Source organism: Schistocerca nitens, chromosome 2 (assembly GCF_023898315.1).
Source record: "Schistocerca nitens isolate TAMUIC-IGC-003100 chromosome 2, iqSchNite1.1, whole genome shotgun sequence".
In the NCBI taxonomy this organism is placed as follows: domain Eukaryota; kingdom Metazoa; phylum Arthropoda; class Insecta; order Orthoptera; family Acrididae; genus Schistocerca; species Schistocerca nitens.
The window spans coordinates 639,703,734-639,720,156 of NC_064615.1; the positions used below are offsets into that span (position 1 = coordinate 639,703,734).

At 47.0% G+C, this 16,423-nt stretch overlaps 1 protein-coding gene and 1 pseudogene across 1 annotated transcript in view; both read left to right on the forward strand.

Moving 5' to 3' along the window:
* The window catches only part of LOC126235219 (sperm flagellar protein 2-like), a 51,009-nt gene extending 43,199 nt beyond the window's left edge, over positions 1-7,810 (forward strand). Inside the window, exons 2-3 of the mRNA XM_049943950.1 lie at positions 2,717-7,300; positions 7,502-7,810. Coding sequence (XP_049799907.1) covers positions 2,717-7,300; positions 7,502-7,810 — 4,893 coding nt within the window. The remainder of the gene's footprint in view (positions 1-2,716; positions 7,301-7,501) is intronic.
* A 7,935-nt stretch (positions 7,811-15,745) lies between these two features.
* On the forward strand, positions 15,746-15,863 carry LOC126237902 (5S ribosomal RNA; annotated as a pseudogene).
* Positions 15,864-16,423: the final 560 nt, after the last annotated feature.

Here is a 16,423-nt window from a genome sequence, read left to right on the forward strand (position 1 = left end):
GACCTGGTACGGATTCCACACTGATGAGCAATACTCAAGTATAGCCCGAACGAGTGTTTTGTAAGCCACCTCCTTTGTTGGTGGACTACATTTTCTAAGGACTCTCCCAATGAATCTCAACCTGACACCCGCCTTACCAACAATTAATTTTATATGATCATTCCACGTCAAATCGTTCCGCACGCATACTCCCAGATATTTTACAGAAGTAACTGCTACCAGTGTTTGTTCCGCTATCATATAATCATACAATAAAGGATCCTTCTTTCTATGTATTCGCAATACATTACATTTGTCTATGTTAAGGGTCAGTTGCCACTCCCTGCACCAAGTGCCTATCCGCTGCAGATCTTTCTGCATTTCGCTGCAATTTTCTAATGCTGCAACCTCTCTGTATACTACAGCATCATCCGCGAAAAGCCGATGTATCGAGCAGATGGACGTGTACGGGCATGGAGACAACCTGATGGATCCATGGACCCTGCACGTCAGCAGGGGACTGGTCAAGCTGGTGGAGGCTATGTAATAGTGTGGGGCGTGTGCATTCGGAGTGATATGGGATCGTTGATACGTCTAGATACGACTCTGACAGGTGATACGTGCGTAAGCATCTTATCACCTGCATCCATTCTTGTCCACTGTGCATTCCGCAGAACAATGCGACACCCCACACGTCCAGTATTGCTACAGAGTGGCTCCAGGAACACTCTTCTGAGTTTAAGCACTTCCGCTGGCCACCAAACTCCCCAGACATGAACATTATTGAGCATATCAGGGATGCCTTGTAATGTGCAGTTCAGAAGAGATCTCCACCCCCTCGTACTCTTACGGATTTACGGACAGCCCTGCAGGATTCGTAGTGTCAGTTCCCTCCAGCACTACTTCAGATATTAGTCGAGACCCTGCCACGTCGTGTTTCAGCACTTCTCCGTGATCGCGGGGACTCTACACGACGTTAAGCACGAGAACCAGTTTCTTTGGCTCTTCACTAGGTGTTATTACTTCCTCTGCGCAAGTCAGATTTATATCTTTCGAAATCTAGAAATTGTTGTTGTTGTGGTCTTCAGTCCTGAGACTGGCGTGATGCAGCTCTCCATGCTACTCTATCCTGTGCAAGCTTCTTCATCTCCCAGTACCTCCTGCAGCCTACATCCTTCTGAATCTGCTTAGTGTATTCATCTCTTGGTCTCCCTCTACGATTTTTACCCTCCACGCTGCCCTCCATTACTAAATTAGTGATCACTTGATGCCTCAGAACATGTCCTACCAACCGATCCCTTCTTCTAGTCATATTATGCTACAAACTCGTCTCCACAATTCTATTCAATACCAACTCATTAGTTATGTGATCTACCCATCTAATCTTCAGCATTTTTCTGTAGCACCACATTTCGAAAGCTTCAATTCTCTTCTTGTCTAAGCTATTTATCGTCCACGTTTCACTTCCATACATGGCTACACTCCATACAAATGCTTTCAGAAACGCCTTCCTGACATGTAAATCTATACTCGATGTTAACAAATTTCTCTCCTTCAGAAACGCTTTCCTTGCCATTGCCAGTCTACATTTTATATCCTCTCTACTTCGGCCATCATCAGGTATTTTGCTCCCCAAATAGCAAAACTCCTTTATTACTTTAAGTGTCTCATTCCCTAATCTAATTCCCTCAGCATCCCCCGACTTAATTCGACTACATTATCCTCGTTTTGCTTTTGTTTATGTTCATCTTATATCCTCCTTTCAAGACGCTATCCATTCCGTTCAACTGCTCTTCCAAGTCCTTTGCTGTCTCTGACAGAATTACAATGTCATCGGCGAACCTCAAAGTTTTTATTACTTCTCCATGGATTTTAATACCTAATCCGAATTTTTCTTTTGTTTCCTTCACTGCTTGCTCAATATAAAGATTGAATAACATCGGGGATAGGCTACAACCCTGTCTCACTCCCTTCCCAACCACTGCTTCCCTTTCATGTACCTCGACTCTTATAACTGCCATCTGGTTTCTGTACAAATTGTAAATAGCCTTTCGCTCCCTGTATTTTACCCCTGCCACCTCCAGAATTTGAAAGAGAGTATTCCAGTCAACATTGTCGAAAGCTTTCTCTAAGTCTACAAATGCTAGAAACGTAGGTTTGCCTTTCCTTAATCTAGCTTCTAAGATAAGTCGTAGGGTCAGTATTGCCTCACGTGTTCCAATATTTCTACGGAATCCAAACTGATCTTCCCCGAGGTCGGCTTCTACCAGTTTTCCGTTCGTCTGTAAAGAATTCGCGTTAGTATTTTGCAGCTGTGACTTATTAAACTGGTAGTTCGGTAATTTTCACATCTGTCAACACCTGCTTACTTTAGGATTGGGATTATTATATTCTTCTTGAAGTCTGAGGGTATTTCGCCTCTCTCATACATCTTGCTCACCAGATGGTAGAGTTTTGTCAGGACTGGCTCTCCCAAGGCTGTCAGTAGTCCTAATGGAGTGCTGTCTACTCCGGGGGCCTTGTTTCGACTCAGGTCTTTCAGTGCTCTGTCAAACTCTTCACGCAATGTCATATCTCCCATTTCATCTTCATCTACATCCTCTTCAATTCCCGAAACCTAGATAAAGGTTTGAATAAACTTTTGACGTGCAACTGGTTGGCCGATGATTCCTATTTTATGTATATAAAGGCTACTCCAAAATCTTGCCTCCTCTCCGATAAATTTCCGTCGGTGCAGGTATGGCTGGAGGAGGTGGGCGTGCGGTGCGAGGACGCGACCTTGCGGGCGATGGCGGCGGCGACGGGAAAGGGGTCGGCCGCGGTGTCGCTCTTCTACCAGGTCTTCTTCTGCCTCGAGGGCAAGGACAGGTTGCACTTCCTCGCGGAACAGGAGGTGGAGTACTACAGGATGCGCCAGAAGCGGCCGTCGCGCTTCACCGTGGAGCTGGTGCCGGAAGCGCAGGAGGCGGCCGAGGAACCGGCGACGGTGGAACGCGAAGAGCCGTGCATCAGCAAGGAGGAGCTGGCCAAACTGTACAGCGAGCAGTACCACGCCCTGCTGCGCGAGTGCCGCGACTGGCACGTCGACGTCGAGGACAGGGAGGCCGAGGCGCAGTACCCGCCCCGCAAGCCGTGCCTCGAAGTGGGCAAGACCAGCTTGTGGGCCGCACACGTACCAGTGTCCTCAACGACACAGACACCCTCGACGGTTTCGGTACTCGATCGCGAATACACCCAAAGTGAGCTAGAGTGCATCCGGCAGCAAGCACGAAAATTGAGCAGCGGTGAAGCGAAGCCCAAGAAGCCGACCACGGACGTCCTGGAGGAACCGTCCCGGAAAGAAATCGCTTACGCCACGTTTAAGAAACGGATGCAAAAGGTAGTCCTCGGTGAACTGTGGGAGGCGTTGCTCCAAGAACAGGAGAGGCAGTTCGACCGCATGGTGACCGAAAAGCTCATCAAACAGTCTCAGTACGAGAAGAAAGCGGTGTCCAAACTCTTCTCGGTACGTAGCCACAAGCGGAAGATGGTGGAGAATCGACTACGCGTGGAAAAGATGCTACTGGATCAGCAACAGCAGGAGCTCGATAGCGCTCTTATGGAGGTGTACGACGATCAGTGCTTTCGAGAGAGCATGTCGTTGTTCGAGAGGGACCGCTTTCAGGAACTTCAGAAGAGGTTGGGCGACGATAAACAGAGGAAACGCTACGCGAAGCACTTCGGAATCTGCATGGACGTTGTTAAATCCGCCGTCGACTTCGGCCTGAGAGTTTCCGAATTCAAAAAGACCAACAGAGGCATTGTGCCACAAGAACTAGTGGATCAATGGAAGGCGCTCTTCTTCAAAGGTCTCCCTATATTCGACGTTCTGGAAGGAGGCGGGGAAAGGCTCCTAGCGGAGGAGATTGTTAACGAGCTCATTGAGGAAGTGGAGCTGGAGACCGACAGGCAAATCATACTGGACGAACACGACCTGCAAGCGTACCTGACACTGGAGGAAACCTGGGAGGTGGCTGCACTCGCTCCACACCTCGCAGGCACCGAAAGTTCACTCAATGTGCTGGGCCACGTGATCCACCGGTTACTGGCAGCAAAATACCCGTACCCTCTTCGGCCGATGCCGGCAGACATCCCGCGGTATCCAGTCGCCGCGGCCCTGATAGCAGAACTAGAAGACGACAGGTTGGCTATCCTGGAGGGCCTCCTCAAACACAGAGCTGTGCACGTCGTGAAAATGGAGAATGTAATCAACTTCTGCGTGACTGCGTTTAAAGAGGAGTGCACGCCAGACTCCAAAGCAGAAACGGAGAACAAATTGAGTAAGAAGAAAGCGAAACAACCTGCCAGCACGCCTTCGACGAAAGCCACAAAAGAAGAGCCTGAGGTTGCCCCGACAGATAAGTTTACGCAGACACCAGTTAAAATTCCTGAAGATAGTGAAGAGGAGGTATTCGAAGGGGAAGAAAAGCCACGAGAAATGTCTCCGCAGTCAAAACTCGGCCAGAGAGCTTTCGAGATTCTAGGCGTCGGGGAAGAGATTAACGATGAGCTTCTGGCATCAATGCTGATCGAATACCTAAAAAATCAGACAGAAATCAATGGATGGGTGCTCATAAATTTCCCCAAAACTTACTCGCAGGCCTCTGTCCTTGAAGAAAAGTTATCTGGGCAACAGATGCCGCCCGAGTCATCTGAAGACGATGAAGACAAAGATCCGTTTCGTGAGCAGAGGGTTTCGAGGCTATTACCCAACCCGACTCCAGCAGAACCTCCGCCTCCTTTCTCGACGTATCTAACCGCTTATATTCACGTCGAGAAACTAGAGACACCCTCGGCTTTTGAGGAGGACAATGACGAGCAACTTGACGTGTTTAATGAGAATCTCTCCCCACTTGAAAAGCTATATACGGAACAGGGCATGAATTATGCATTCTACTACGAGAGTTTTGACTTCCCTACCCTGAAACAGTTGGCGAAGACAGTTATAGGGGACATGGAAATGCCTTTAAAACCTTCAGTCGAACTGTTTGGAGAGGGTTATGAAGATCTGGCCGAAAAAGGAAAGAAAGGAAAGTCAGCGAAGAAACCGCCGAAAAAAGTGGGGGCCAAGGAGGTTAAAAGTAAAACAGAGGAAGGGAAGGAGGAACTGGAGGAACTTCTTGCATCTGACATGACGTCGAAGGAGGAAAGTTTTCTGGCGAAAGAGGGAGAACCTACGGAAGAGCCAGCGAAACCTGGTGAGGAAGGTTGGCACTACGTTGACCTCCCCCAGCCACTAGACCTGCAGTGTACGCTCGCCTCAATCTGGGAGAAAACTGAGTGGATGTACACGCGAGCCCTTAAGGAAATCTTCTTCAGCAAACGAATCCATTATTCTCACATAGTTCCCTACGTAAATTACGTCACTGAGCTGTTACAAAAATATATCAGGCGTCCTGATCTAAAGCAGGATGCGGTCCACGAGTTCCAGACGAGATACAACGAAATGGACGAAGATCTTCGCCAAGACGATGAGATAAAGAGCGAGCTTCATTGTAGAGTCACCGAACTGCGTCATTGTCTATGGGAAATATGCGACAGGAGAATGAAACAAGCCGAAACCGAAAGGAGGAAGATCATTTGCGAGAGCTGGATCGCGGGAGAGATGGTGGCTTTTGTAAATCTGTTCATCGCAGCTGCAGAAGTTGAATTGGATCGTTACATCGACACACTTCAGTTGATAAGCGACTATTACACGAACATGATGTCGAAACTACCGAGCGAGAAAAGGTTTGATAAAATAGCTATTCCACCACTGTCGAGTGACCCAGAACCGGGAGAGGCGCAAGAACTTGACGACTTAATACGAAAATCAAAGGTCGACTCATCGGGCTCTCTTCCCAGAAGCAGTACCAGAGACGTCTTGACGAAGGGAGTAAGCAGAGGCAGTTCTGTCACCAGAAGTGCCCGCAAGAGTAGTATAGTAATTGGAGCTTCTGTTTACAGAAGTATGTCATCGACAGCAGGTACGAGAAAGGGGGCAGTTGCCAGGATCTTGATAAACTCAGACACAAGTTTCTCCGTGCAGACCCCTTACCACAAGGCGCTCACCGCGGTCGTTTCTTCCGCTGTTACATCTGTGGAGAGAGTTGCACTGCAACTCCGAGAGATGGTTACTGCAGAAGGAACAGCAGATGATAAGAAGAGCAAAAAGTCCACGAAAAAGGAGGACACTGCGAGAAGCGCGGCAGGTGAAACTACTCCTCTCGATAATCTCGTCACAGAGTGGACGTACTGCGCAAACGAAGAGATGTCGAGAGTGATATATCGACTGAATATCTTGTTGGCCAGAGGCCTAAACGATCTGACTGAAATTCTGAATGCAGTTCAGTCGATGTTTTATTCTCTCTACGAGGAAATCGGAGACAGATACAAGCGCGAGGTGGAGAGTGTGGATAATTTGTGTCAGGTGCTTTTCACAGCCATAGAGGAAGAGCAGCCGATAAGGGAACAGCTCGTGTTGGAGCAGGACAGCTTCGTCGTGAAGCCTAGCGTTGTGCTGCTGCCGAAGCCGCCACCTCCCACTCCCCAGCCTCTAGACGAGCGTCGGGCTGTTGACGAGTTCCGTATGTCCCAGTTGCAGAATCTAAGAAAGAGGTTGCACCGCTTAGCTCCGAGCGGCAACATGCCCGAGAGAGCTTTCGTTTCCCTTTTGGAAGACTGTTTGTTCAGTGCGACTGTGGAAGGCGAGGAACCTATACTTCCGCCGATATGGATGGAGCTTCAAGCCGCAGACCTTCAGAATATAGTGCACAAGGTGTTCGGCAGTCAAGAATGCGTCGATTGGAGAGACTTCCTCATCTACGGGTTAGATTTGGAGTATCCTACTGAAGAGGATATCCTAGACGTGCGCCGTCAGTTCAGAGTAATGGACGTTGACGGTACGGAAACGGTGTCGTTCAGAGACTACCAGAGGGTGGTGTTTTGGTTCGAGAAGGAACTGGAAGAAGACTCGCAGCTGCGGCTGCGGAAGTTCTTGGCGAAAGACTTATTGTCCGACGTTTTCACCGCAGGCTACAACAAAGTAAGTTACACGTCACTGCTGCTGTGTTTCTGTAAGGACGAGGACGAAACGGAAGGCTTCAGGAAAGCTCTGGCTCTGTCGACGGGGAAGAGGATAGTGCTGGATCCCAGCGATCTTACGAAAGAAGGTTTCCTCACGGAGGCGGAGTTGACGAGGCTCGCAGAATCGAAACGGCGCGCCAGGAAGGCGGCGAGCACTGTAGCCGGTATTATCCTCGACGACACTATCCAGTTTACGGAGGGGGTGGTCATAGAGGAGGTTAGTGAGGAGATAGTGGCATCGGCAGCGAACGGTGGTAAGAGTAGAGAGGTAGTGCTATCGGTGTCAAAGAGCGATAAAAGCAGACACGAAGTGGAGTCGAAGAGTGGCAAGAGTGTTGTTGCGGAAGAGGCGGAAGAGGAAGAGGAGGAGGAAGAGCAGGAGGCAGAGGCGGAAGAACAGCGGCTGCTGTCGGAGCAGGCGCTGCCGTCCGACCAGTCGTGGCTGACGGAGGTGCCGATGCGGACGACGCTGTGCGTGCTGGCCGCGGCGCTGCCGTGGCTGACGCGCCTGCCGCGGCTGCGGCAGGGCCTGCCGTCGCTGCGGGAGAGCGTAGAGCGCGTGTACGGGCCGGCGCGCTCGCTGCCCGCGTCCGCGCTGCTGGCGCACCCGCAGCTGCGTCGCCTGCTCTCGCTCACCTCCAAGTTCCGCGCCTGCAAGCTGGCGCCGCTGCTCGCGCAGGCGGCCGAGGCCCGCGGGCCGGCGCGCACGGGCTCCGTGCAAGCGTGAGCGTCCCTGTCGCTGCGGCGGAAGTCGGTGGAGGGCCCTCGAGACGTCGCACTTCCAGTTTCAATAAGCCTAAACCCTGTTTAATTTTTCTAGCCTTCTTCGCAGTTTACTTGATTTTCTGTGCCGAGTCCAACTGTGGTGCGGCCCAGTTGCGTCTCTGGTTAATAAACTAAATTGGCATCATCTGTTTACTCCGACAAGGTCGATGTTTTTCCTCCTTTTTTTTTCACAAATGCCATTTTTAACAATACAGTGAGGTGACAAAAGTCATGGGATAGCGATACGAATATACAGGGTGTAACAAAAAGGTACGGCCAAACTTTCAGGAAACATTCCTCACACACAAAGAAAGAAAATATGTTATGTGGACATGTGTCCGGAAACGCTTACTTTCCATGTTAGAGCTCATTTTATTACTTCACTTCAAATCACATTAATCATGGAATGGAAACACACAGCAACAGAACGTACCAGCGTGATTTCAAACACTTTGTTACAAGAAATGTTCAAAATGTCCTCCGTTAGCGAGGATACATGCATCCACCCTCCGTCGCATGGAATCCCTGATGCGCTGATGCAGCCCTGGAGAATGGCGTATTGTATCACAGCCGTCCACAATACGAGCACGAAGAGTCTCTACATTTGGTACCGGGGTTGCGTAGACAAGAGCTTTCAAATGCCTGCATAAATGAAAGTCAAGAGGGTTGAGGTCAGGAGACCGTGGAGGCTATGGAATTGGTCCGCCTCTACCAACCCATCGGTCACCGAATCTGTTGTTGAGAAGCGTACGAACGCTTCGAATGAAATGTGCAGGAGCTCCATCGTGCATGAATGTTGTGTCGTACTTGTAAAGGCACATGTTCTAGCAGCACAGGTAGAGTATCCCGTATGAAATCATGATAACGTGCTCTATTGAGCGTAGGTGGAAGAACAAACTAAAATGAGCTCTAACATGGAAATTAAGCGTTTCCGGACACATGTCCACATAACATCTTTTCTTTATTTGTGTGTGAGGAATGTTTCCTGAAAGTTTGGCCGTACCTTTTTGTAACACCCTTTATACAGCTGGTGGTAGTATCGAGTACACAGCCTACAAAACGACAGTGCATTGGCGGAGCTGTCATTCGTTCTCAGGTAATTCGTGTGAAAAGGCTTCCGACACGATAATGGCCGCACGACGGGAACTAAGAGACTTTGAACATGGAACGGTAGTTGGTTCAAATGGTTCAAATGGCCCTGAGCACTATGGGACTTAACATCTGACGTCATCAGTCCCGTAGAACATAAACCTAACTAACCTAAGGACGACACACACATCCATGCCCGAGGCAGGATTCGAACCTGCGACCGTAGCGGTCGCGCGGTTTCAGACTGAAGCGCCTAGAACCGCTCGGCCACATCGGCCGGCACGGTAGTTGGAGCTAGATTCATGGGACCTTCCATTTCGGAAATCCTTAGGGAATTCAACATTCCACAGTGTCAAGAGTGTGCCGAGAATTCTAAATTTCAGGCATGCCGTCGGGAAAAATTACGGCTGTAGTTTCCCCTTGCTTTCAGCCGTTCGCAGTACCAGCACAGCAAGGCCGTTTTGGTTAGTGTTACAAGGCCAGATCAGTCAATCATCCAGACTGTTGCCCCTGCAACTACTGAAAAGGCTGCTGCCCCTCTTCAGGAACCACACGTTTGTCTGGCCTCTCAACAGATACCCCTCCGTTGTGGTTGCACCTACGGTACGGCCATCTCTATCGCTGAGGCACGCAAGCCTTCCCACCAACGGCTTTGGGAGAGCCAGTCCTGACAAAACTCTACCATCTAGTGCGCAAGATGTAAGAGGCAGGCGAAATACCCTCAGACTTCAAGAAGAATATAATAATTCCAATCCCAAAGAAACCAGGTGTTGATAGGTGTGAAAGTTACCGAACTATCAGTTTAATAAGTCACAGCTTCAAAATACCAACACGAATTCTTTACACACGAATGGAAAAACTGGTAGAAGCCACCTCGGGGAAGATCAGTTTGGATCCCGTAGAAATGTTGGAACACGTGAGGCAATACTGACCTTACGACTTATCTTAGAAGAAAGATTAAGGAAAGGGAAACCTACGTTTCTAGCATTTGTAGACTTAGAGAAAGCTTTTGACAATGTTGACTGGAATACTCTCTTTCAAATTCTAAAGGTGGCAGGGGTAAAATACAGGGAGCGAAAGGCTATTTACAATTTGTACAGAAACCACACGGCAGCTATAAGAGTCGAGGGGTATGGAAGGGAAGCAGTGTTTGGGAAGGGAGTGAGACAGGGTTTTAGCCTATCCCCGATGTTAGTCAATCTGTATATTGAGCAGGCAATAAAGGAAACAAAAGAAAAGTTCGGAGTAGGATTTAAATCCATGGAGAAGAAATAAAAACTTTGAGGTTCGCCGATGACATTGTAATTCTGTCAGAGACAGCAAAGGACTTGGAAGAGCAGTTGAATGGAATGGACAGTGTCTTGAAAGGAGGATATAAGATGAACATCAACAAAAGCAAAACGAGGATAATGGAATGTAGTCAAATTAAATCGGGTGATGCTGAGGGAATTAAATTAGGAAATGAGACACTTAAAGTAGTAATGGAGTTTTGCTATTTGGGGAGCAAAGTAACTGATGATGGTCGAAGTAGAGAGGATATAAAATGTAGACTGGTAATAGCAAGGAAAGCGTTTCTGAAGAAGAGAAATCTGTTAACATCGAATATAGATTTAAGAGTCAGGAAGTCGTTTTTTAAAGCATTTGTATTGAGTGTAGCCATGTATGGAAGTGAAACATGGACGATAAATAGTTTGAACAAGAAGAGAATAGAAGCTTTCGAAATGTGGTGCTACAGAAGAATGCTGAAGATTAGATGGGTAGATCACAAACTAATGAGGAGGTATTGAATAGAATTGGGGTGGAGTTTGTGTGACAACTTGACAAGAAGAAGGGACCGATTGGTAGGACATGTTCTGAGGCATCAAGGGATCACAAATTTAGCATTGGAGGGCAAAAATCGTAGAGGGAGACCAAGAGATGAATACACTAAGCGGATTCAGAAGGATGTAGGTTGCAGTAAGTACTGGGAGATGAAGAAGCTTGCACAGGATAGGGTAGCATGGAGAGCTGCATCAAACCAGCCTGAGGACTAAAGACTACAACAAAAACAACAACAACCACCTCTCACTACTCGCACCACAGCGGCCGACGGTCTCCACTTAACAACGGAGAGCAGGGTTCGCGTAGCGTTGTCAGTGCTAACAGACAAGCAACACTGCGTGAAAAAACTACAGAAATCAAACTAGGACCCAAGACGAACGCATCCGTTTGGACAGTGTGGCGAAAGTTGGCGTTAAGAGGCTATGGCAGCAGACGACCGACGCGAGTGCCTTCGCTAACAACACGACATCGCCTGCAGCGCCTCTCTTGGGCTCGTGACCATACCGGTTGGACCATAGACGACTGGAAACCGTGGCCTGATCAGATGAGTCCCGATTTAAGTTGGTAAAAACTTATTGTCGGGTTCGAGTGTGGCACACATCCCACGAATCGATGAACCCAAGTTGTGAAAAAGGCACTGTGCAAGCTGGCGATGGCTCCATAATGACGTGAGCTGTGTTTACATAGAATGGACTGGGTTCTGTGGTCCAAATGAACCGATTATTGACTTTAAATGGTATTATTCAGCTACTTGTTCCCATCCGGCCGCGGTGGCCGAGCATTTCTAGGCGCTTCAGTCCGGAACCGCGCAGGTGCTACGGTCGCAGGTTAGAATCCTGCCTCGGGCATGGATGTGTGTGATGTCCTTAGGTTAGTTAGGTTTAAGTAGTTCTAAGTCTAGGGGACTGATGACCTCAGATGTTAAGCCCCATAGTGCTCAGAGCCATTTGAACCATTTTGAACTTTTTCCCAAACAACTACGGAATTTTTATGGATGACAATGTGCCATCTCACCGGTCCACAACAGTTCGCGATTGGTTTGAGGAACATTCTGGACAATTCGAGCTAACGATTTGGCCACCCTGATCGCCCGACATGAATCCTAACAAACGTTTATCGGTCATAATCGAGAGGTCAGTACGTGCACAAAATCCTGCACCGGCTACACTTTCTTAATTACGGACGGCCGTAGAGGCAGCATGGCTCATTATTTCTGCAGGGGATTTTCAACGACTTGTTGAGTGCATGCCACGTCGAGTTGCTACACTATGCCGGGCAAAAGGATGTCCGACGTGATATTAGGAGGTACTGCATGCCTTTTGTCGCCTCAATATGTTTATGTATATAATACAGAGGATACCTGATTTTTTTCTCAGCAGTACATAATAATATTTTCTTGAGAAAATAAGCCGAGATGCCTAGTAACAGCTGCTTATAAGTGACACAATACTGACTGGAGAAGATTCCGGATTCATTTAGACACAACAGTTTGTAGGTGCAAATTCAACTGACGACATTTGTAGTGACTGGAAAGGATTAAACCATTGTCATCCGAGGCTTATGAAGACTGTCGATTACAATCTGCATGGTATTAAAGCGCTGTCCATCTCGGTGTGCTTGTTATGTTTTTAAAATTTTTTAAAAATACATCGTGAAATTGGTCAACTCGATGACAATTTTAGCCCTTTTTGTAGCATAATCTCATACGAACATGTACTGCAACGTTTAATTTCCATATCTGAGTTTTATAACTTTCATCCTTTAATTTTGATAGCTATAAAGTTTGTATGTGCCATGTGGAAGATTAATTGTCACAAAGTTATCTCCCCCCCTCCCTAACCACCACAATCCCTCGCTCAGGACAACATTGTAATGTGAAGTTTTAGACAGGGAGAGTAGAATTAAATTGACCAGTCACAAAGATGGATACCTAGTATTTATTTGTGACACATGGTTATAACTTTGTTACAGATTTTCCCAGTTGTATGGGTTTTCATTCATGCACACACCGAAAAAAGTTTCCCACAAAGTCTGCCAATTTGGTGAGATTCAGTTTCTAATTTTCTTAAAATCGTAGTCCTATCCTTATTAAAACAAAATAAGAACGAAAAAAACTAAACTCCGTTAAGCAAGATAATTTAACAAAACTTTTACAGATTTATTTACATATCTGTTCTGTGGGATCCAATGAGCGAAATCGGGTCAGAAGCCTTAGCCTACATTTAAACATTTAACACTGTATCGCCTAAGCAAGGTAATTACTTCAAACTGTTAGACACTTACTTACAAATTCGGTGGTATGAGAAAAAACAAAAGTACATGACACTTTTAATACAATATTCTGAGCAACTCCAAGTTATATTTAGAAACAAAGTTATAAAGCAAAATAAGGCTTCGTCTTTTTACTTTGCCACTCACAAATATCCTTAATTTCATTTGCAGGATATGTTTTCTAGGATTTCAATTGTCACACTTATTTTTACTTGTATGTATGCTGTCACAATGTTGCTACATATAATCTACAGAAATAAGTTTTCACGCTTTCCAGTGGCTGAAAAAATTTTTTATAAAACTTACATCTTATACAGAATGGTCTACAGATACAGGTCTATTGTATCAACATATCTTCAGTTAGTCAGCCCTTCAAAGTTATCGGCAGTAGCAGAAAGTTAACAAGAAGTATAAAAGCACGTTTGTCCACCTGCCAACAAACTGACTTTGTCACTATCTCAAGTGTAAAGCACGTACTTGCAGGTCCCATCAGCAGTGGCAGCACTATGCAAGAACACACTGCAACAGAACTATTGACCGGAGTTACAGCATTTACACTACTGGACATTGAAATTGCTACACCACGAGGATGACGTTATACAGCCGTGAAATTTAACCGACAGGAAGAAGATGCTGTGATATGCAAATGATTTGCTTTTCAGAGCATTCACACAAGGTTGGAGCCGGTGGCGACACTTGCAACGTGCTGACATGAGGAAAGTTTCCAACCGATTTCTCATACACAAATAGCAGTTGACCGACATTGCCTGGTGAAACGTTGTCGTGATGCCTAGTGTAAGGAGGAGAAATGCGTACCATCACGTTTCCGACTTTGATAAAGGTCGGATTGTAGCCTATCGCGATTGCGGTTTATCGTATTGCGACATTGCTGCTCGCGTTGGTCGAGATCCAATGACTGCTAGCAGAATATGGAATCTGTGGGTTCAGGAGGGTAACACGGAACGCCTTGCTGGATCCCAAAGGCCTCGTATCACTAGCAGTCGAGATGGCAGGCATCTTATCCGCATGGCTGTAACGGATCGTGCAGCCGCGTCTCGATCCCTGAGTCAACAGATGGGGACGTTTGCAAGACAACAACCCTCTGCACGAACAGTTCGACGACGTTTGCAGCAGCATGGACTATCAGCTCGGTTACCCTTGACGCTGCATCACAGACAGGAGCGCCTGCGATGGTGTACTCAACGACGAACGTGGGTGCACGAATGGCAAAACGTCATTTTTCGGATGAATCCAGGTTCTGTTTACAGCATCATGATGGTCGCATCCGTGTTTGGCGACATTACGGTGAACGCACATTGGAATCGTGTATTCGTCAGCGCCATACTGGCGTATCACCCGGCATGATGGTATGGGGTGCCATTGGTTACACATCTCGGTCACCTCTTGTTCGCATTGCCGGTACGTTGAACAGTGGACGTTACATTTAAGATGTGTTACGACCCGTGGCTCTACCCTTCATTCGATCCCTGCGAAACCCTACATTTCAGCAGGATAATGCACGACCGCATGTTGCAGGTCCTGTACGGTCATTTCTGGATACAGAAAATGTTCGACTGCTGCCCTGGCCAGCACATTCTCCAAATCTCTCACCAATTGAAAACGTCAGGTCAACGGTGGCTGAGCAACTGGCTCGTCACAATACGCCAGTCACTACTCTTGACGAACTGTGGTATCGTGTTGAAGCTGCATGGGCAGCTGTACCTGTACACGCCATCTAAGCTCTGTTTGACCCAATGCCCAGGCATATGAAGGTCGTTATTACTGCGAGAGGTGGTTGTTCTGGGTACTGATTTCTCAGGTTCTATACACCCAAATTGTGTGAAAAAGTAATCACATGTCAGTTCTAGTATACTATATTTGTCCAATGAATACCCGTTTATCATCTGCATTTCTTCTTGGTGTAGCAATTTTAATGGCCAGTAGTGTACGAATAAAAAGCTGGAATTCGCTGTTGTTACAAAGTAAAAGCTTCGTCTCAGAGTTTCTCAGTGTTACGGAAGCGACATCGTTAAGATTAATCATAATTTATAGCATATTACCGTCCGTTTCTTAATATTTTTCTTCGGTGTTTAGACGCTCATATACAGTGTCGGAGTAATAATAGTCAAAGTATTATGTTAAGTCAGTGTGTTTGCTGTAACTGATGTTGTTGAACTGATTGTAGTGCGTGGATATTGGAGTTTCTCGTGATAAATAAGTTCTTTCATTTCGATATAATTTTCCTGTTCACGACGCAGGTTTGGAAATGTTGTGGCAGCGTTCCCGCCTGCAAACTTATAAATGAGCGTGTTCACCTACCTCCAAAACTCGCCTGCTGACGTGGGCTACATAAGAATTTTGTTCAATTTCTCGTGGGTCGAGATTTTATCATTTAAAATAAGGTGTCATTGTGATCTTACGGATGATGGTCAGCGTCGGTTAGATTGTCAGTGAGTGAGGACCTGTTTTTCTGCTCCAGATAAAGGCGAATACACTGTTCTCTTGCGAACTATATTTACGAGTTTTAACCAGGATCGACATGTTTTCAGTTAACGGTTTGAATAGTAGTTTAGTTTTATTGTATTTTCTTGCGTGTTTGTGTGCGCAATAGACACAGTCTTTCGTTTTTATAACAATGTAGTGTAACGTATCGACGCTTGTATCGACCCTTGTATCGTACAGATTTTTGTTTATTTGTTTTGGTTAGATAAGGTCAGGCTACAGCCTTGCCGCAGTGGATCCATCGGTTCCCGTGAGATCACCGAAGTTAAGCGCTGTCGGGCGAGGTTGGCACTTGGATGGGTGACCATCCAGGCCGCCATGCGCTGTTGCCATTTTTCGGGGTACACTCAGCCTCGTGATGCCAATTGGGAGCTACTCGACCGAATAGTAGTGGCTTCGGTCAAGAATACCATCATCACGACCGGGAAAGTGGTGTGCTGACCCCACGCCGCTCCTATCCGCATCCGCCATGAGGATGACACGGTGGTCGGATGGTCCCGGTAGGTCACTCGTGGCCTGAAGACGGAGTGCTTTTAGATAAGGTCAGCGTCGGGTAGACCATCAGCGAGAGAGAACCTGCCTTCCTGCTGCAGATAAAGGCGAAAACCCGTTCGTTTGCGAATTTTATTTACGAGTACTGTGAGTTGACACAGGTTCTCATAAGAAGTGACTTATTTTAAGTTTCACCAGTGTTTCTGAGCTTCAACTTTTACATTTCGTGCGTGTTTGTTCATTTATTTATCAGGCTCAGTTCTGTGCTTTGTTAACTGTGCAGTGCATAGAACAGCTGTTTGCATAGCGCCAGGCACTTGTTTTTGTGTTTCAAGAGCCACTTGTAGTAGGTAGCTCCCGAAGCCGAGGCGATAGCTCTCCTCGCAACAGAAGTAGCGCA